Source organism: Pygocentrus nattereri, chromosome 14, assembly GCF_015220715.1.
Source record: "Pygocentrus nattereri isolate fPygNat1 chromosome 14, fPygNat1.pri, whole genome shotgun sequence".
Taxonomy (NCBI): domain Eukaryota; kingdom Metazoa; phylum Chordata; class Actinopteri; order Characiformes; family Serrasalmidae; genus Pygocentrus; species Pygocentrus nattereri.
The window spans coordinates 29,102,326-29,117,747 of record NC_051224.1 but is presented as its reverse complement, the minus strand read 5'-3'; the positions used below and the strand labels follow the sequence as shown (position 1 = coordinate 29,117,747).

The window sequence follows — 15,422 nt, the reverse complement described above, 5'->3', positions numbered from 1 at the left end:
TGTTGTGTGAAAATTCCTGCAGTGGGATTAGTATGTGTTATCTGTTGTCTCTGTGTGCTGAATCAGATTTATACAGGCCTCAATATTTAGGTCTGTATTTGGTATTTGGATGGATCTTTTTAAGCCACAAAAATGCAAGAACATGTTTTAACTCAACCTTTAACTCAAGTGAATTAAAAAAAAAAAAACTAATTATTATAAAAAAAAAAAATTATTGTTCATAAAATCACCTGTTCCACAATTATTATCGTGACACAGGGACCTATTTCTCTTATCCTCTCTTCAACATGGGAAAGACAAGAGAACACACCATTCAAGTAAGGCAGATGTGTGTCGACCTTCATAAGGCAATGGCTACAAGAAAATAGCCACTCGCCTGCACCTGCCCATATCTACAGTCAGAGGAATCATCAAAAAGTTTAAAACAACTGGAACAGTGGCAAACAAGCCTGGACAAGGACGCAAGTTTATCTTGCCACCACGCACATTGAGGAGGATGGTAAGAGAAGTAGAAAGGTCTCCAAAGCTCACTGTTAGAGAATCGCATCAAAGAGTAACATCTTGGGGTCACAAAGTCTCCATAACGACCATCAGGTGCTATCTACATGCCAATAAGCTGTTTAGGAGGCATGTACACAAAATCCTTTTCTCACAAGCATAAACGTAAACATCTGGAGTTTGCTAAGCGGTACTAGGACTTCAACTGTGCTTTGGTCAGATGAGACCAAAATAGAGCTTTTTGGCAACAAAATCTGGTAGCCTCTTCCCAAAATCTGAAGATGGGTCATCACTGGGTCTTTCAGCAAGATAATGACCCTAAACATGTGGCCAAATCTACACAAAAATGGTTCACCAGGCACAAAATCGAGCTCCCATGGTCATCTCAGTCCCCAGACCTCAACCCTATTGAAAACCTGTGGGGTGTTCTGAAGAGGAGAGTGCATAGAAGAGGACCCGGGACTCTGGACGATTTAGAGAGATTTTGCAAAGAGAAATGGTCGAAGATACCTCTCTCTGTATTCTCCCATCTTGTGAAATATTATAGGAGAAGATTAAGTGCTGTCTTGTCGGCAAAAGGGGGTTGTACAAAGTACTAACATCAGAGGTGCCAATAATTGTGGCACAGATGATTTCATGTAAAAGAATCACCTCTTAATGTGGGATTTTTTTTCCCACTGAATAAATGCACTTGAATTAAAGGTTGGATTTTTCTCCTTTTTGCACTGTTGTCCTATATTATTAAAAAAATAAAGTAGTGGCAAATTGTCAGTTCATTGCAAACCTATTGTAAAACAATGCCTCAGACATCAGGCAGCATATGCATTTGGCTCCTGTCACCACCACTGAACAATCCTGACTTGGCAAGTTTCTCTAGAACAGAGCATTTCTCATCAAAATCAGTGGAGTCTGACTAAGAAGCAGGCGAATGGGAAGCCACCCTTAGCTTCATTTTAAATTATCAGACAATAAGACAATCACAATTAACCCACGTTGATTTTGAGAAAGAGTCTTAGGCTTCTCATTCAGAAAAAAACAACAAGTATCCAGATATCTGTGATGCTTTGAGTGACTTGTGGGAAGAACCAGAGACATTATAAAGTAGGAAACTGGTTGGAATATGAATTTCAGGAAAGCTTGTAACACTCAACATAGCATCTGTGTGCAGAGAAAGCGCAGTAGCCAGAACAACCTGAAAAATCTTTTTCTGCGCTATGAAGCCAAACTACAAACTATTTATGAGTTGTTTTTTGTTGTTGTTTTTTTTTTTTTTTGGTAAGATTTACCAGAGATTTTATTTAGAGTTTCTCTCCCCATTAAAAGAGACAGAAGAATGGAGTGGTAGGATTCACAAACGTGTCTTAGGAAATCTTAAACCTGTTTTTTCTTAACTTCTTTCTTAAGACAGGGTTATGAAAAATTGTTGTTCTTTAAGAACTTCTTAAGAATCCTCTTTTTCTCAACTATTTTCTTAGAAACAATTCTAAGAATAAGTAGTATTCTTGAAAACATTGTGTTCTTAAACGTTTCCTTAACCTTACATCACATTTGTCTTAGGCTGCAAGAGTTGATGAGATAAGCATTAAATATATTAAACACGGACACTGCCTCTGCTGCTCCTGCCCATCCTCATCTCTTGCTTTCCACCATTAACTGACAATTATTGTATTTTCCAAAGAGGTGTTTTTTCCCTGTTCACTATTTCCACAATTACCTCTAGTTGTTGTTGGCTAAATTTGAATCAATGCTTGGTTTAATGTAGTTCCTTTGTTGTGCTGCCCTCTGAGTGACAAATAAAAACAACAGTTAATACAAATTAACTATTTATTTAATAAATACTTATTAAGCTGTAAAATGCACCATGGCCTACATAAGAAAACAATGAAGAATTTCTTGTGAAACTAATTAAGATTACTTTAAGAGAATATTTGAGAATTAAATTTTTTTCTTCTTTCTAGGATTTCATTCAAGAACCCTCTTATGAACTTCTTATGAACCTTCACAACCTTTTTTCTTAAGAAAGCTTTCATGAATCTGGATGGACTGGAAACAACTGCCAGAGCATTGTAAAGATGCCACCAAGTGAACAGACTTTGACAGAACTTCCTGCAAACTGTAAACAGGCAATATGTTAAATAACATTGTAATATGAGGGTAACAAAAAAGCTGGGCCTGGATGAGCTCTGGTTTAAATAAAGACATTTTAAGCACTCATAAGCACTCACTTGTGACACTCATTAAAGTGACATTTTTACTGTGTCTCAGTTTTTTCAAGAAATTCCTTTAAAAGCTTGAACTCAACAGTCTGCCTTTTGTTATTGGAGCATTAGCTGCGCTAGTAAGGGGAAGATTTTTTATTTAGATGCAACTTCAGATGCAAAAAGAAACAATAGTGAGGGTAAAATATATCCAGTTATGATAAGAATATAAAGTCTAAACAAACTTGAAGTTTATATCTGGTTGGATTTTGTGTGCTCAGATTTCAGCAATAACGGCTCTTCTCAAGAAGTGATTATGAGACAACATTTAAATGTCTTCTGAGGCTGTGGGCTTTCTTGAGAGGTTAATGCTCATAAGATTTCTGTTCTTGCCATACTTTTAGCTTCAGTCTGCTGTAGTGAGCTCTGCAAAACTACACATTGTCCTAAAAACACCATTTAATAGTACAATGTCCCTAAGGTGGCATGGTGATTATTTTTTAATAAGTTGTGGCCCCAAATTAATATATTGCAGCCACCAGTTGCATTTCTCGTAGCCTCAATATATATTACTTGTAGCCTCAACATATAAATCTGTGGCCTCAATATAGTAGTTTGTTGCCTCTGTATAGTCATTTGTGGTGTCAGTATAATAATGCATCACCTCAATACAGTAACTTTTGGCCTCAATAGGATATATTCATTTGTGGCCATAGCCTGTGGACCTTAAACTCACTTATAAAAGAAGTCATGAAGGCAACTGCTGAATTCTGTTAGTAAATTAGCTAGTACCACATTTTGTTAATGTGCTACCATAAATTGTTCCTTCTAGAAGACTAGTCCTATCTACAGTTAATTGTTGATAGCTTAATTTACAACTTAATGTTCCTCAAAAATACATTTTGCAGAAATATTTTCTGATTGAAATGCCTTCTATTATAACTTGTGAAGTGTGTAAAGGGAACTTTTTAGGATTTCTGCCATTTAAGTGGTTTAGATGTAAACAAGGTCATTCAGAGTAGCTTCGTGTGAAACGTTTTGTTCTAGATTGTTTCAGAATTGTTCATCACAGTGGTGATAGCAAAACAATGAATGATGCTTGATGCCGGAGAAGTTATTTTACATTCGTTTTTAAATAATTCTTTTCCCACATTTGCAAATATTGTACCATTATCAACATGTAGTCATATTTTGTACCTCATAATGCACCATGTGTTTTTAATGGCAGTTCAGTCTAGCACTTATATTAACACAACCATGCAGTATATGGCTTGGTGTTGTCATGTCAGATTAATCAAGGACATCCCTAAAAAATGTTATCTAGAAAGAAGCACATGTTTCTTCAAAATGTGTACATGTTTTGAAGTGTTAATGGTGCTCTATGCCATGGACATTAAAAAACACTTTTCATTCCACGACAGAGTTTCTGAATGTTGTTGATATATGGCTTCATCTGTGCACTGTACAGTCTTGCATTGATGGATACAGCAACTAACTGTGTTTATTGACAGTGGTTTATCAAACTGTTCACAAGCCCATGTGATGATATACATCACAGAAGCATGCAGGGTTTTAATGCCATAGAGAGATTGAAGCATTCTGTTGTGTTTTTTCGATCTTGTCTTTGACGCACAGATTTCTCCAGAATTTCTTGAATTTTTTGATGATATTATGCATCACAGAGGCTGAAATACCAAAATCCTTGCCAATGCTTGTAGTTCTTAAACAGTTACATTATTCATTGATGCATTCTTTGGCAAAGTTGCGAGCCTTCGCTCATTCTTGCACTTAAAGTACTAGGCTTTTCATGCTTGCTGCTTGTATACCACAGCATGGTTATGTTATGTTCAAGATGTTTTCCAAACAGTTCACCGCATTCATGGTCTTAAATCAAACCTGTCCCAACTTTTTTGAACGTTGCAAGCATAATTTTCAGAATGATTGTATGTTTACAAAAAAAAATGATGTTGATAAGATAAAACATTAAACATCTTGTATTCATACTGCTTTTGTTTAAGTACAGGTAAAAGTGGATTCACAAATTGTTGCTTTTTGTCTGTAATTCCTTTAATGTCTGTCTTTACTGCCCTTTTTTCTGATTTGAGGTTGGTACATTCAAACAATTGATGCAGAAATCTTTAATTAGTGGAAATCCCACTTAAGCAAGCATAGCGGTCTACTCACACACACACACACACACACACACACACACACACACACACGCACACACTCACACAGACAGACAAACACACACACACACAACACACACACAAAGCTAAACTTCAGGCATCTTTTACTGCAGAGCTGTTCTATAACACGTCTGGATAGGAGCATGGTTAACAGTGTGTGTATATGTGTGATGTGGCAGTGTCATGCAGTGTATCTGTCCTGGGGCAATGGAGGGAGAACAGTAGGAGGTGCAGAGGAACGACAGATCAGTAGGAAAAAGTTCCACCATTAACACAGCAGCTGCTGTTTAACGACTTAAAACTGCAACAGCAGCGGAACTGAAAGTAATGAGCAGCTAACCTGCTGGGGTAATCACTGACACACACACACACACACACACACACACACACACATATACAAACGCACATACACCATTTTAAGCCTGTGTTTCCACTCTCACACATACCACGTTAACAACATCAATCAGTTCACCTTAATTCACACTCAGATTAGTATTGCTGAGTACCAAAGTACAGAAACAGAAAACAAATAATATGATAAATATGTGCAAAATAAAAATTACATATGTACTTTCTATGTAAGTCTTGGGAATTTAAGGACCTCTCTGATGTGTAATTTTGCCACATGGAAGAACATTTTGTAGAACTAGTAGTACTTTGTACCTAGAGGTGGGTGATCCATGTCCAGAAAGGAAAAATACATCCAAGGATCCAGTTCCAACTGTCTGGTTTCTCTCTTCAAACCAGCAGCAGAGGTGCTCAGGCATATAATCGGAATATAATCCTGGGGAGGGCTTTCACTTTCAGGACATAGATTACACACCTCTGTTTAAACCCCTTCCCTGAGCAGATGAATCTGATGATTGCGAACACTTTGAAAAAAGTATTCAAGGAGCACACAGTCAAAACTTGGTGAAGTGCACATCTTCTGAAGGACATTTCGAGGATGTAGCACCAGTGCACAAATTATTTTTTTAGCACCAGAAGTAATTATTTTAGTATTTTCTCATGGTATAGCTGTAATGTCTTCTTCTTCTTCTTCTTCTTTCATCTGCTCTCTATAGGGGTCGCCACAACGGATCATCTGCCTCCATCTTGCCCTATCCACTGCCTCCTCTACTTTCACACCATCTCCATGTCAACCTTGACTACATCCATAAACCTTCTCTGAGGTCTACCTCTTCTCCTTCTACCCAGCAGCTCCATCTCCAACATTCTTTGACCAATATATCCACTATTCCTCCTCAACACATGTCCAAACCATCTCAACCTGGCCTCTCTGGCTTTATCTCCAAACTGCTCCACCTTCACTGTCCCTCTGATCTGCTCATTTCTAATCTTGTCCATCCTTGTCACTCCCAACGATAATCTCAACATCTTCATCTCCGCCACCTCCAGCTCAGCCTCCTGTCTTTTAGACAGAGCCACAGTCTCCAAACCATACATCATAACAGTACGTACTACTGTCTTGTAAACCTTCCCTTTCACTCTTGCTTCTATCCTTCTGTCACACATCAGCCCTGACACCCGTCTCCACCCACTCCATCCTGCCTGCACCCTCTTCTTCACCTCTTTTCTTCACTGTCCATTGCTCTGGATGGTTGACCCAAGATATTTGAAGTTTACGACCTCTACTCCTTGCATCTTCACCTTTCCACCTGCATCCCTCTCATTCACACACATATATTCCGTCTTGTCTCTACTGGCGTTCATTCCTCTCCTCTCCAGTACAAACCTCCACCTCTCCAGATTCTCTTCCACCTGCTCTCTACTCTCACCACAGATTACAATGTCATCTGCAAACATCATGGTCCATGGAGCCTCCTGCCTGACCTCATCTGTCAACCTTTCCATCACCATTGCAAACAAGAAGGGGCTCAAAGCTGATCCCTGATGTAACCCTACCTTCACCTTGAAACCATTTGTCACTCCAACTGCACACCTCACCGCTGTCTTACTATCCTCATACATGTCCTGCACTACCCTAACATACTTTTCAGCTACACCTGACTTCCTCATACAGTACCACAGTTCCTGTCTTGGCACCCTATCATATGCCTTCTCTAGATCCACAAAGACACAATGGAGCTCCTTCTGACCTACTCTGTACTTCTCTACCAACACTCTCAACGGAAAGATTGCATCTGTCTCTGTTTAGCCAAACGATACAAGTCCTTTACTCCTTCTTTACTGTCCAGCCTCTCATACAGCTCATCATAGGCCTGAGCCTTTGCCTTTGCCACCATTCTTTTCACTATGTGACTAGCCTCACAGTACTCCTGCCTACTTCCTTCATCTCTCTGGTTATCCCACTTTTTCTTAGCTGCCTTCTTCTTCTGAATACTCTCCTGGACGTCCTCATTCCACCACCAACTTTCCTTGTCTTCTTTCCTTTGACCAGATGAAACACCCAACACATTCTTGCCAGTTTCTCTCACCACCTTAGCTGTAGTTTTCCAGTCCTCAGGTAGCTCCTCACTGCCCCCAAGGGCTTGTTGCAATTTTTCCCTGAACTGCCTGCAACCATCCTCCTTCAGCTTCCATCATCTGATCTTTGGCTCTGTCTTCACTCTCTTCCTCTTCTTTGTTTCTAATCTCATTCTACAGACAACCACCCTATGCTGCCTTGCTACACTTTCCCCTGGTACCACTGCTCCTGCTAAGGATGTAATCCACCTGTGTGCACCTCCCTCCACTCTTGTATGTCACCCTGTGTTCTTCCCTCTTCTGAAAATACGTGTTCACCACAGCCATTTCCATTCTCTTTGCAAAGTCTACAACCATCTGAACTTCCTCATTTCTGTCTTTCACACCATACATACCCAGCACCTCTTCATCCCCTCTGTTCCCTTCACCAACATGTCCATTGAAGTCTGCACCAATCACTAATCTCTCCTCTCTAGGGACACCATCTACCACTTCATCCATCTTACTCCAAAATTCCTCTTTCTCCTCTAACTGACAACCAACCTGTGGTGCATATGAACTGAGCACATGCAAAATTACACCAACTAAAATAACTTTGTCTGCTAAAATAACAGTAAAATAACTAAGTCTGCTATAATATTTCCAGCTCAATAGTATTCTATAGCTAAAAGCAGATTTTTCTTGTTCAGTTAATACACCTGCAGAGGGTGATCAGACCAGACAAATGCTCTGGCCAAGTCATCTGCCCATAATGATTTGACATTGTCATTAAGTCTTCACGCCTGCCCGTTTTCCCACATCCAACATGTCAAAATTACAAGAACCAACTGTTCAATCACTTAGATATCTCAAACCTTGACATGCACTGTTGTTATGAAAAATTACAAACAGACATGCTACAGTCTCTTCCATGCATGCAACAAAAAACTGGACTGTAAAATGGGAAAATAAAATAAAGCACATATACAATAAAGAAGTAAATCAAAACAGGACAACAGGGTTGTTTAAGGTTATTTTTCGTTCTGTTTATTGTGCCATTTATTTATTTTGACTGCTATAATGTAACCACAACCTAAATATAAACACAAACACCAACAAATAGTTACAGTTACACTGAGAGCTGTGTTAGTAGAAAGAACCTTCTACTGCAGTAAAAAAAACCCTGTGGATATAAGTCGGTGCCAAATGTACATGCAAATTATAAATTTTAGTTCTCCTTGGCTTTCTTTACATGTCTTCCTATAAAAAAAGATTTTTTTTCACCTCAGTAAAAAATTATTTTTTATTTTATCTGTATTATTTGCTTACTTTTGTGAATATTGCAAAAATGTCATGCAGTGCATGTCATGTATTTGTGATACACAATTTTTTCTTTCCCGCCTACATGGCACTTCGTAGAAAGCCTTGTGTGTGAATATATATACATACAAACATACATATATATATATATATATATATATATATATATATATATATATATATATATATATATATATATATATATATATATAGAGAGAGAGAGAGAGAGAGAGAGAGAGAGAGAGAGAGAGAGAATATATATATGTATAATAATATATTATTATTATAAATTGAAAAGCCTGTTCCCTGTAAAGGATTAGTTAATTGTTTTCATTTAGATAATCAACCAAATGTGTGATTTGACTAAGGGTGTTCTGAATATACTACTATGTAATGTTTTGTAATGGAAATGGAAATGAAACATTAAACATTTGCAACAGATTTTTTTAGTAATTTTGCAGAGTATTCTGTGTGCATATATATATATATATATATATATGTGTGTGTGTGTGTGTGTGTGTGTGTGTGTGTGTGTGTGTGTGTTCGTGTTGTGAAAGCATTGGTTTTCTGAGAAGCTAACAGACACTCCTGCTTCATGACACAACATTGTTTACCTGTTTATTTGTTTGTTTATTGCTGATGCAAACATTGCTCTATTTGTCAGTGTTAGTATCAGCTGAGGGGTAAGAGTAACGTCGGGAATCATACAGCTCAGACTGGAAGTCATAGGGGTAATATGGGTAATAGGGGTAACCATAGTAAGGAACAGGATGTTTCTTAACAACTGGGGCAGGCGGGGCCGGAGTTGATGCCTCCTCCTCCTCCTCTTCCTCCTCATCTTCCTCAGGCTGGGGTACTGGAGGGGGCATGGCCACCTTTCCCTTGATGAAACGAGGTGGATTATCTATGAGGCAGTCGGGATCCCAGTAGGGGTCGCAATCGTACTCCATTCCCTTATACATGATAGGTGGTGGGGGCGGGGCAACCTTCGGGGGTGGGGCAACTTTCTTGATCACGATGGGGACAGGGGCAGGAGCTGGGGGACCCTCCAGCTTACAGGTGGGGTGGTAACGGGGATCACACAGTACCGGCACCGCCCCTGTGGGCATGTAGACAATATGTGGCTTGCAGAGTGGATCTTTAGCATTGCAGAGGTAAACAACATCAGCCTGGGATATTGGAGCTGGGGGGGTAAGGCCTTTAACCAGAGCTGGCACAGGAGGGGCAGGCTTTTTCTCTGGGGCAGGGGAAGGAGGGGGTGGTTTGCAGTTCTTGTCTTTGGCCGGATCACATTTAGGCAGTGGTGGCAGGACGGGAATGCCTAGTTTGCTCTGGTAGTATGAGGCATTTGGGCCGTAAACGTGTTCCAGGTGGCGCATCTGCTGATACAGCATCCTTATCTTATCAATCTCATACAACTGGAAAAGGGAAAGAAAGAGGAAACATTTATAGAAAGCGCTTGAAAAAAAAAATTCTGTATTAGAAAATGAAAATAGAATATTTTATTTGAGCATTAATAAAGTAATATTTTTACATTTATGCATATGTTATTATCCAGGGTGACTTACAGTTATATATACAGTTATGGTGTACTTGCCTGAGCAGGGAAATGAACCCTAGTCTGCTGTGTAGAGAGCAGCAGTATTACCCACTATGCTACACCAACCAATAATTTGGTGTCAAACAAAATTTTACACAATTTTTCCCTTACCCCAGACAAATTAACCAAGAAATATTTGCAGGACCTGGGGACCCTAAGCAACATCCTACATGTGGGGGGTGGAATGGGGGATCTCAGCCACCTCTTCATCATCTTATCTTATTCTTTTTGAATGCAAGAATACAACAAGACTTTCTGGATAAGGAAACAATATAAGAAAATCTTTGGATTCGCCACACCTTTTTACAAAGGAAAGTAAAATACTGAAAATTAATATACAAATAAATAAAAATATTTGTGAGGCTCCCGAGTGGGAGCCCTAAGCAACTACTTGTGGCAAGGAACAGCCCCACATGTTTGGTGTTCTAAGCTGGCTTCTTTAGTTTTGCACTGGAACAAAAAGGATTATGTAGCTAACGATCGAGGAATTGTGCAAATTGCATGCGTAAGTATTTGCCACAAACTAAAGAAAGTTGTTAAGTAAGCTGAAACAGACTTGATTTCTGACTGTGTATGTTATCACTGTTATCTTTAAAAATAGACAAAATCCAGACTTCAGAATGACTGCTACTTCTGTTTTAGCTGTTACCTTCCATACATTTTTATGAAGAACAGTTCAGAAATGGCATAAGCTAGTCATTTACGCCATTTGATGATTTAGACATGCAAAATGGAAAATACACTTCCATCATTTGCTATATTAGCCTCCTAGCTCTAGTGCAAAAACATAATGAAGCAAACCTTTCAGAACAAGGAAAATGGAACAACTCTAATGTTTCTTTCTCCATCTCTGCATGCTGTTTTGTTTTTCTTTATTGTCTCTCACCCCCTCTGTGTGGCCGATACTGCTGTAGTAGCGATAATAAGCCTGGAAGTCAGGAGTCTGTCGGTACCAGCGGGGGTCCACACTGCGGCGGCCCCGCGAACTTGAGAGGAAACCATTCGCCTTCTCTGCATCTATGCTCACCGGTGCCACGTCTGAGTCACATACAGGCAGAAAAGAAACATCAATAGACAGCTCTTATATGTACAATCACCTGCTAGTTACTGGTATAATAAATCTAGAGACTCCTAAAGAAGTAGTTTGTTGTAAAATCAAATTTATGCAATACTCCCCTTACCCCACATGTGATAAACTAGCCAAAACAAGTCATACCATGACAGAGATCACATAACCACGATTATTTGAGATTGCTTAATTTAACTGTGTTTGAGGCAAATGGCTTTGCAGTTTGCATCATGCTAGTTAGTGAGTTATAAGCTTTCATTATTTTGTAGGTACATTTAAAAAAACAAACACTGGACATCAAACATGTTTTGGCTGACCATATACTTTTAATGTGAGAGTGAAAACAGTATCAATTAGATGTTTCTCAAAGCTATTTCTTTAATGTTATAATGAAAGATTTCTTGGTTTGTGCAGATCAGGTGGATCTGTTATTTAAACATTTAAACAAGAGCTTACCTTCCTGTTTTATCATATTCAGTAGTGACTTTGCATCCAGCCATCCTGAAAAAAGGGAAAAAAGAAATAAAAGACATTAATGGTGTCCGGTTACATTTGCACACTTCTCTTAGTAATATTGATATTTCAATTAATATTTCTATTTTGCAAACAAATGGAAATAGACTTACGAGGCAGCAGTGCAAAGCAGTACAGCACGCAGAGCAGTTTTATCACCATTATGGCTATGTAGACACACGCAAAACCTATTAAACTATGCTGCATCTAACACATTCTCATGATGTTATGCTATTAAAGCAACAGGAGCCTAAAAGGATCTTCACTGAATACTTTCTGGCTTTGCAATCCAAAATACTACATCTATGTCAGTGAAAACATCTTAAAACTGGTCAGTTTATCTAATATTAATATGAGATTCTTGTAAGAATGTTACACAATTATTCAACTTATTTCCAGAGACTTTTAAGTATTTTTTTTTATTGGCAGAAAGTTTTGCCTGTTTAAATAAATAATGCTTGAGGCAACCACACTGATCTGCCAATACATTTACACTTTTAAAATGACTTAAAACAAGTAAAAAGTAAAGAAATAAGGCATCAAACATTTACAACAGTCGCAGAATGAGAAATATTATATTCAGAAATACATGATCATTATTCTAAAATAAAAGCAACATGGACAGTGTGACAATGTAAGATTAAGAAGTATAAGCTATAAATCAATAATAGATTAAATATCTGTGCAGCTGTAACTTACCTGTTCACTTAGAAAGCCACTCTGCTTGCTGAACTCTGCAAACTTATTTATACATGCAGCGTAATGTCAATCAGACAGGAGAAGGCAGGTGATTGGCTGATCTGTCTCTGAGATCCCACCCACAATTCCACACAAACACACCCCAGCATGCAGACACAGACACACACACAAACGCACGCACACAGAGACGCACTGACACACACACCCACGTAGGCATTTATGCTGGAGTCAACTTTTTGAAATGCCCCATTTTCCCCCTACTTTTTAAAATGCCCTGTTTTGTCCCTACTTTGTGGGGGTCCCTACTTCTCTATGAAATGCACTGATTTTTTCCTACTAAAATTGTCCTGTTTTTTCTCCCTTTTTCGAAATACCTTTTTAAAATGCTCCATTTTGTCTCCACTTCTTGAAATGCCTGATTTTATCCCAGGAAATAAACATATGGCCACATCCAAACACCATCTAAGCACTACATAACACACCTAGACATCATTCACACACATGCACTACAATACACGTGTAAGCATTCACACTGAAGTCCTCTTTTTAAATGCCTCATTTGTATGCACTATTTTCGAGGTGCTCATTTTATCCCCACTTTCTGAAATGTATTCACTACTTGAAATGCTGTTTTGTTCGCAGTACCTTTTGAAATCTCATTTTATCCCTTAAATTTTTTTCCAATGACTAATTTTGTCTAACCACTTTTTGAAGTCGTATCTTGTCCTCACTTTCTGAGATGCCCCATTTTGCCCCACCACTTTAAATGCCTATTTTCCCCCTGCATGTTTTAAAATGTTGCCTCTTGTGCCCTTTTTGAAATCCCCATTTTGTTCTCACCTCTTTTTGAAATGGCAAATTTTTCCCCACCATTTTATGAAATGGCCCATACATCCTCAACTCTTTTTGAAATCTCTTTTGGTCCCCACCACTTTTTGAAATGCATCGTGTATCCATCACTTTTTGAAATATTTGACTTCAGAAAGTGTTTAGTGTGGTGACTCCAATGCTAATTAACCTGTTAGCCTGGTGGCTAAATTTCATAGGGCCTCCTGGCTTCCTGCTGTCTAGTAAAACTGACAAAATACATCCAACAGAAACCTGCTAAAACTCAGAAAATTTTAACGTTTGTCAATACCAGATGTCTTCTGTTTTTAAGGAGAGGTTATAAAAATGAGACTGTGGACGTTTCACATTCCAGACATCATTTTAAGAGGCCCTGGTGTTAAAGTGCAGATTACAGGCTGCTTCAAAAGTCCTCTGTATCAGAAACCAGGAGCAAAAATGTATCATGTAGAAGATGAGTTCTGTAATTTAGAAACATGCGAAAGTTTAATATTAGCAGCAATTTTGAGATTTACAGACAGTTAGGAACCATATCTTGCTTATATAACCCTGGGTGTATCTTTGATTATGGTGAATGGATTTATGTAGATGAGTATTATGTGTGCAGAGCTGTTCTATTCGATCATATTCTGGAAGCAAATGATATATGGTCATGTGTGTTTAAATATGTAAAATGGATGTATGTATGTTTGTTATTTGTTATATATTAAACATTCTAAACTCATATCCATTCATGTATTAATGTGCATGCATATACATCAGTATAGACATAAAATGACAAAAATACAATGAACCAGGTCCACTTACCACTTACTGTACAGGAACATTTTGTTGTTGTACAATTACATACTGTAGTCCATCTGTTTCTCTGCATACCAGGACCACCACAAAGCAGGTATTACTTGGGTTGTGGACCATTCTCAGTACTGCAATGACCCTAACATGGTGGTGGCATGTTAGTATGTGTTGCGCTGGTATAAGTGGATTAGACACAGCAGTGCTGCTGGAGTTTTTAAACACCATAGTGTCACTGCTGGACTGAGAATAGTCCACCAACCAAAGATATCCAGCCAACAGTGTCATGTAACTATTGATGAAGGACTAGAGGATAACTAACACAAACAGCAGCAGCAGATGAGCTACTGTCTCTGACTTTACATCAACAGGTGAGCCAACAAGATAGGAGTATGTAATAGGGTGGACAGCAAATGGACACATTGTCTAAAAACTCCAGCAGCACTGTTGTGTCTGATCTTCCACCGTCAGTGTCACTGTAGTGCCGAGAATGATCCACCAGCAATACCTGCCCTGTGATGGTCCTCATAGTGTATAGGTTCTTCAGCAACACGAGCAAACCAAGAAATATATTAGTATATTAAGAGACACTGAATATACCACAATGAACAGCACAAAATAAAATAAAATGTACTCAATTGTTTCCCTCTTACCACAACTATATTTAGTATCTGATTTACAGTTTGCTTTTTAGTGTAAAAATAATAGCACCAGCCATAATTGTGCTTTCACTAGCCTTGTAACTTAAATGGAAAATATGCGTGACAAAAACTTCACACAAATTAACTACATGTGGTGTTAGAGGAAAATGGTCTGAATTAATTTTTTCTCAAATTTTTGTGACCCACTGCATGTCTGGGGTCCAGAAGTGGCAGAAAGAGCGTTGGAGAGCATCTCCTCTAGTTATAAATGACAAACTTCTTGTCTTGACATGGTTTCGTGCTACTGTTTCTTATAAGAGAATGAATGGTTGTTGTGGTCGAGTTGCACACATTGAAAAAAAAGCCACCCGGTCACCCGATATAGTCATGATTGATCAGCATACCAGCATCCAAAATGGAACATACGCTGGTGGCATACGTTACATTTTGCAGCATACCAACATCCAACGTGTGTGTGTGTGTGTGTGTGAGAAACACTGTGCCCAGGTACATTAAAACTACAGGTAGGATGTTTTGATATCCTTAAAGCAATTTAGCCTAAGTATTATAAAACAAAGTACATATAAAAGTATATTTAAGCAAGACAAAGGTAACCTTAAAACACAATAAAAAAAAAAAAGTAACTTT

General features: G+C 38.5%; 1 protein-coding gene across 1 annotated transcript; it reads right to left on the bottom strand.

Annotated features, from left to right (window-relative positions):
• Nucleotides 1-9,238: 9,238 nt before the first annotated feature.
• Nucleotides 9,239-11,956, bottom strand: LOC108431893 (proline-rich protein 4-like). The gene is made up of 4 exons (XM_037544507.1): nucleotides 11,907-11,956; nucleotides 11,737-11,781; nucleotides 11,098-11,249; nucleotides 9,239-10,029 (listed from the first exon to the last, which is right to left on the bottom strand). The coding sequence occupies exons 1-4, from the start codon at nucleotides 11,953-11,955 to the stop codon at nucleotides 9,265-9,267; spliced, it is 1,011 nt and encodes a 336-aa protein (XP_037400404.1). The 5' UTR covers nucleotide 11,956; the 3' UTR covers nucleotides 9,239-9,264.
• Nucleotides 11,957-15,422: the final 3,466 nt, after the last annotated feature.

What these genes read in the sequence shown, in the direction of transcription:
- LOC108431893 (XM_037544507.1), bottom strand. Translation starts at nt 11,955, where the DNA reads ATGGTGATAAAACTGCTCTGCGTGCTGTACTGCTTTGCACTGCTGCCT. An exon ending in CTGCTTTGCACTGCTGCCTC is followed by an intron (nt 11,782 to 11,906) that starts GTAAGTCTATTT and finishes CCCTTTTTTCAG; the next exon opens with GATGGCTGGATGCAAAGTCA. An exon ending in GAATATGATAAAACAGGAAG is followed by an intron (nt 11,250 to 11,736) that starts GTAAGCTCTTGT and finishes TATGTGACTCAG; the next exon opens with ACGTGGCACCGGTGAGCATA.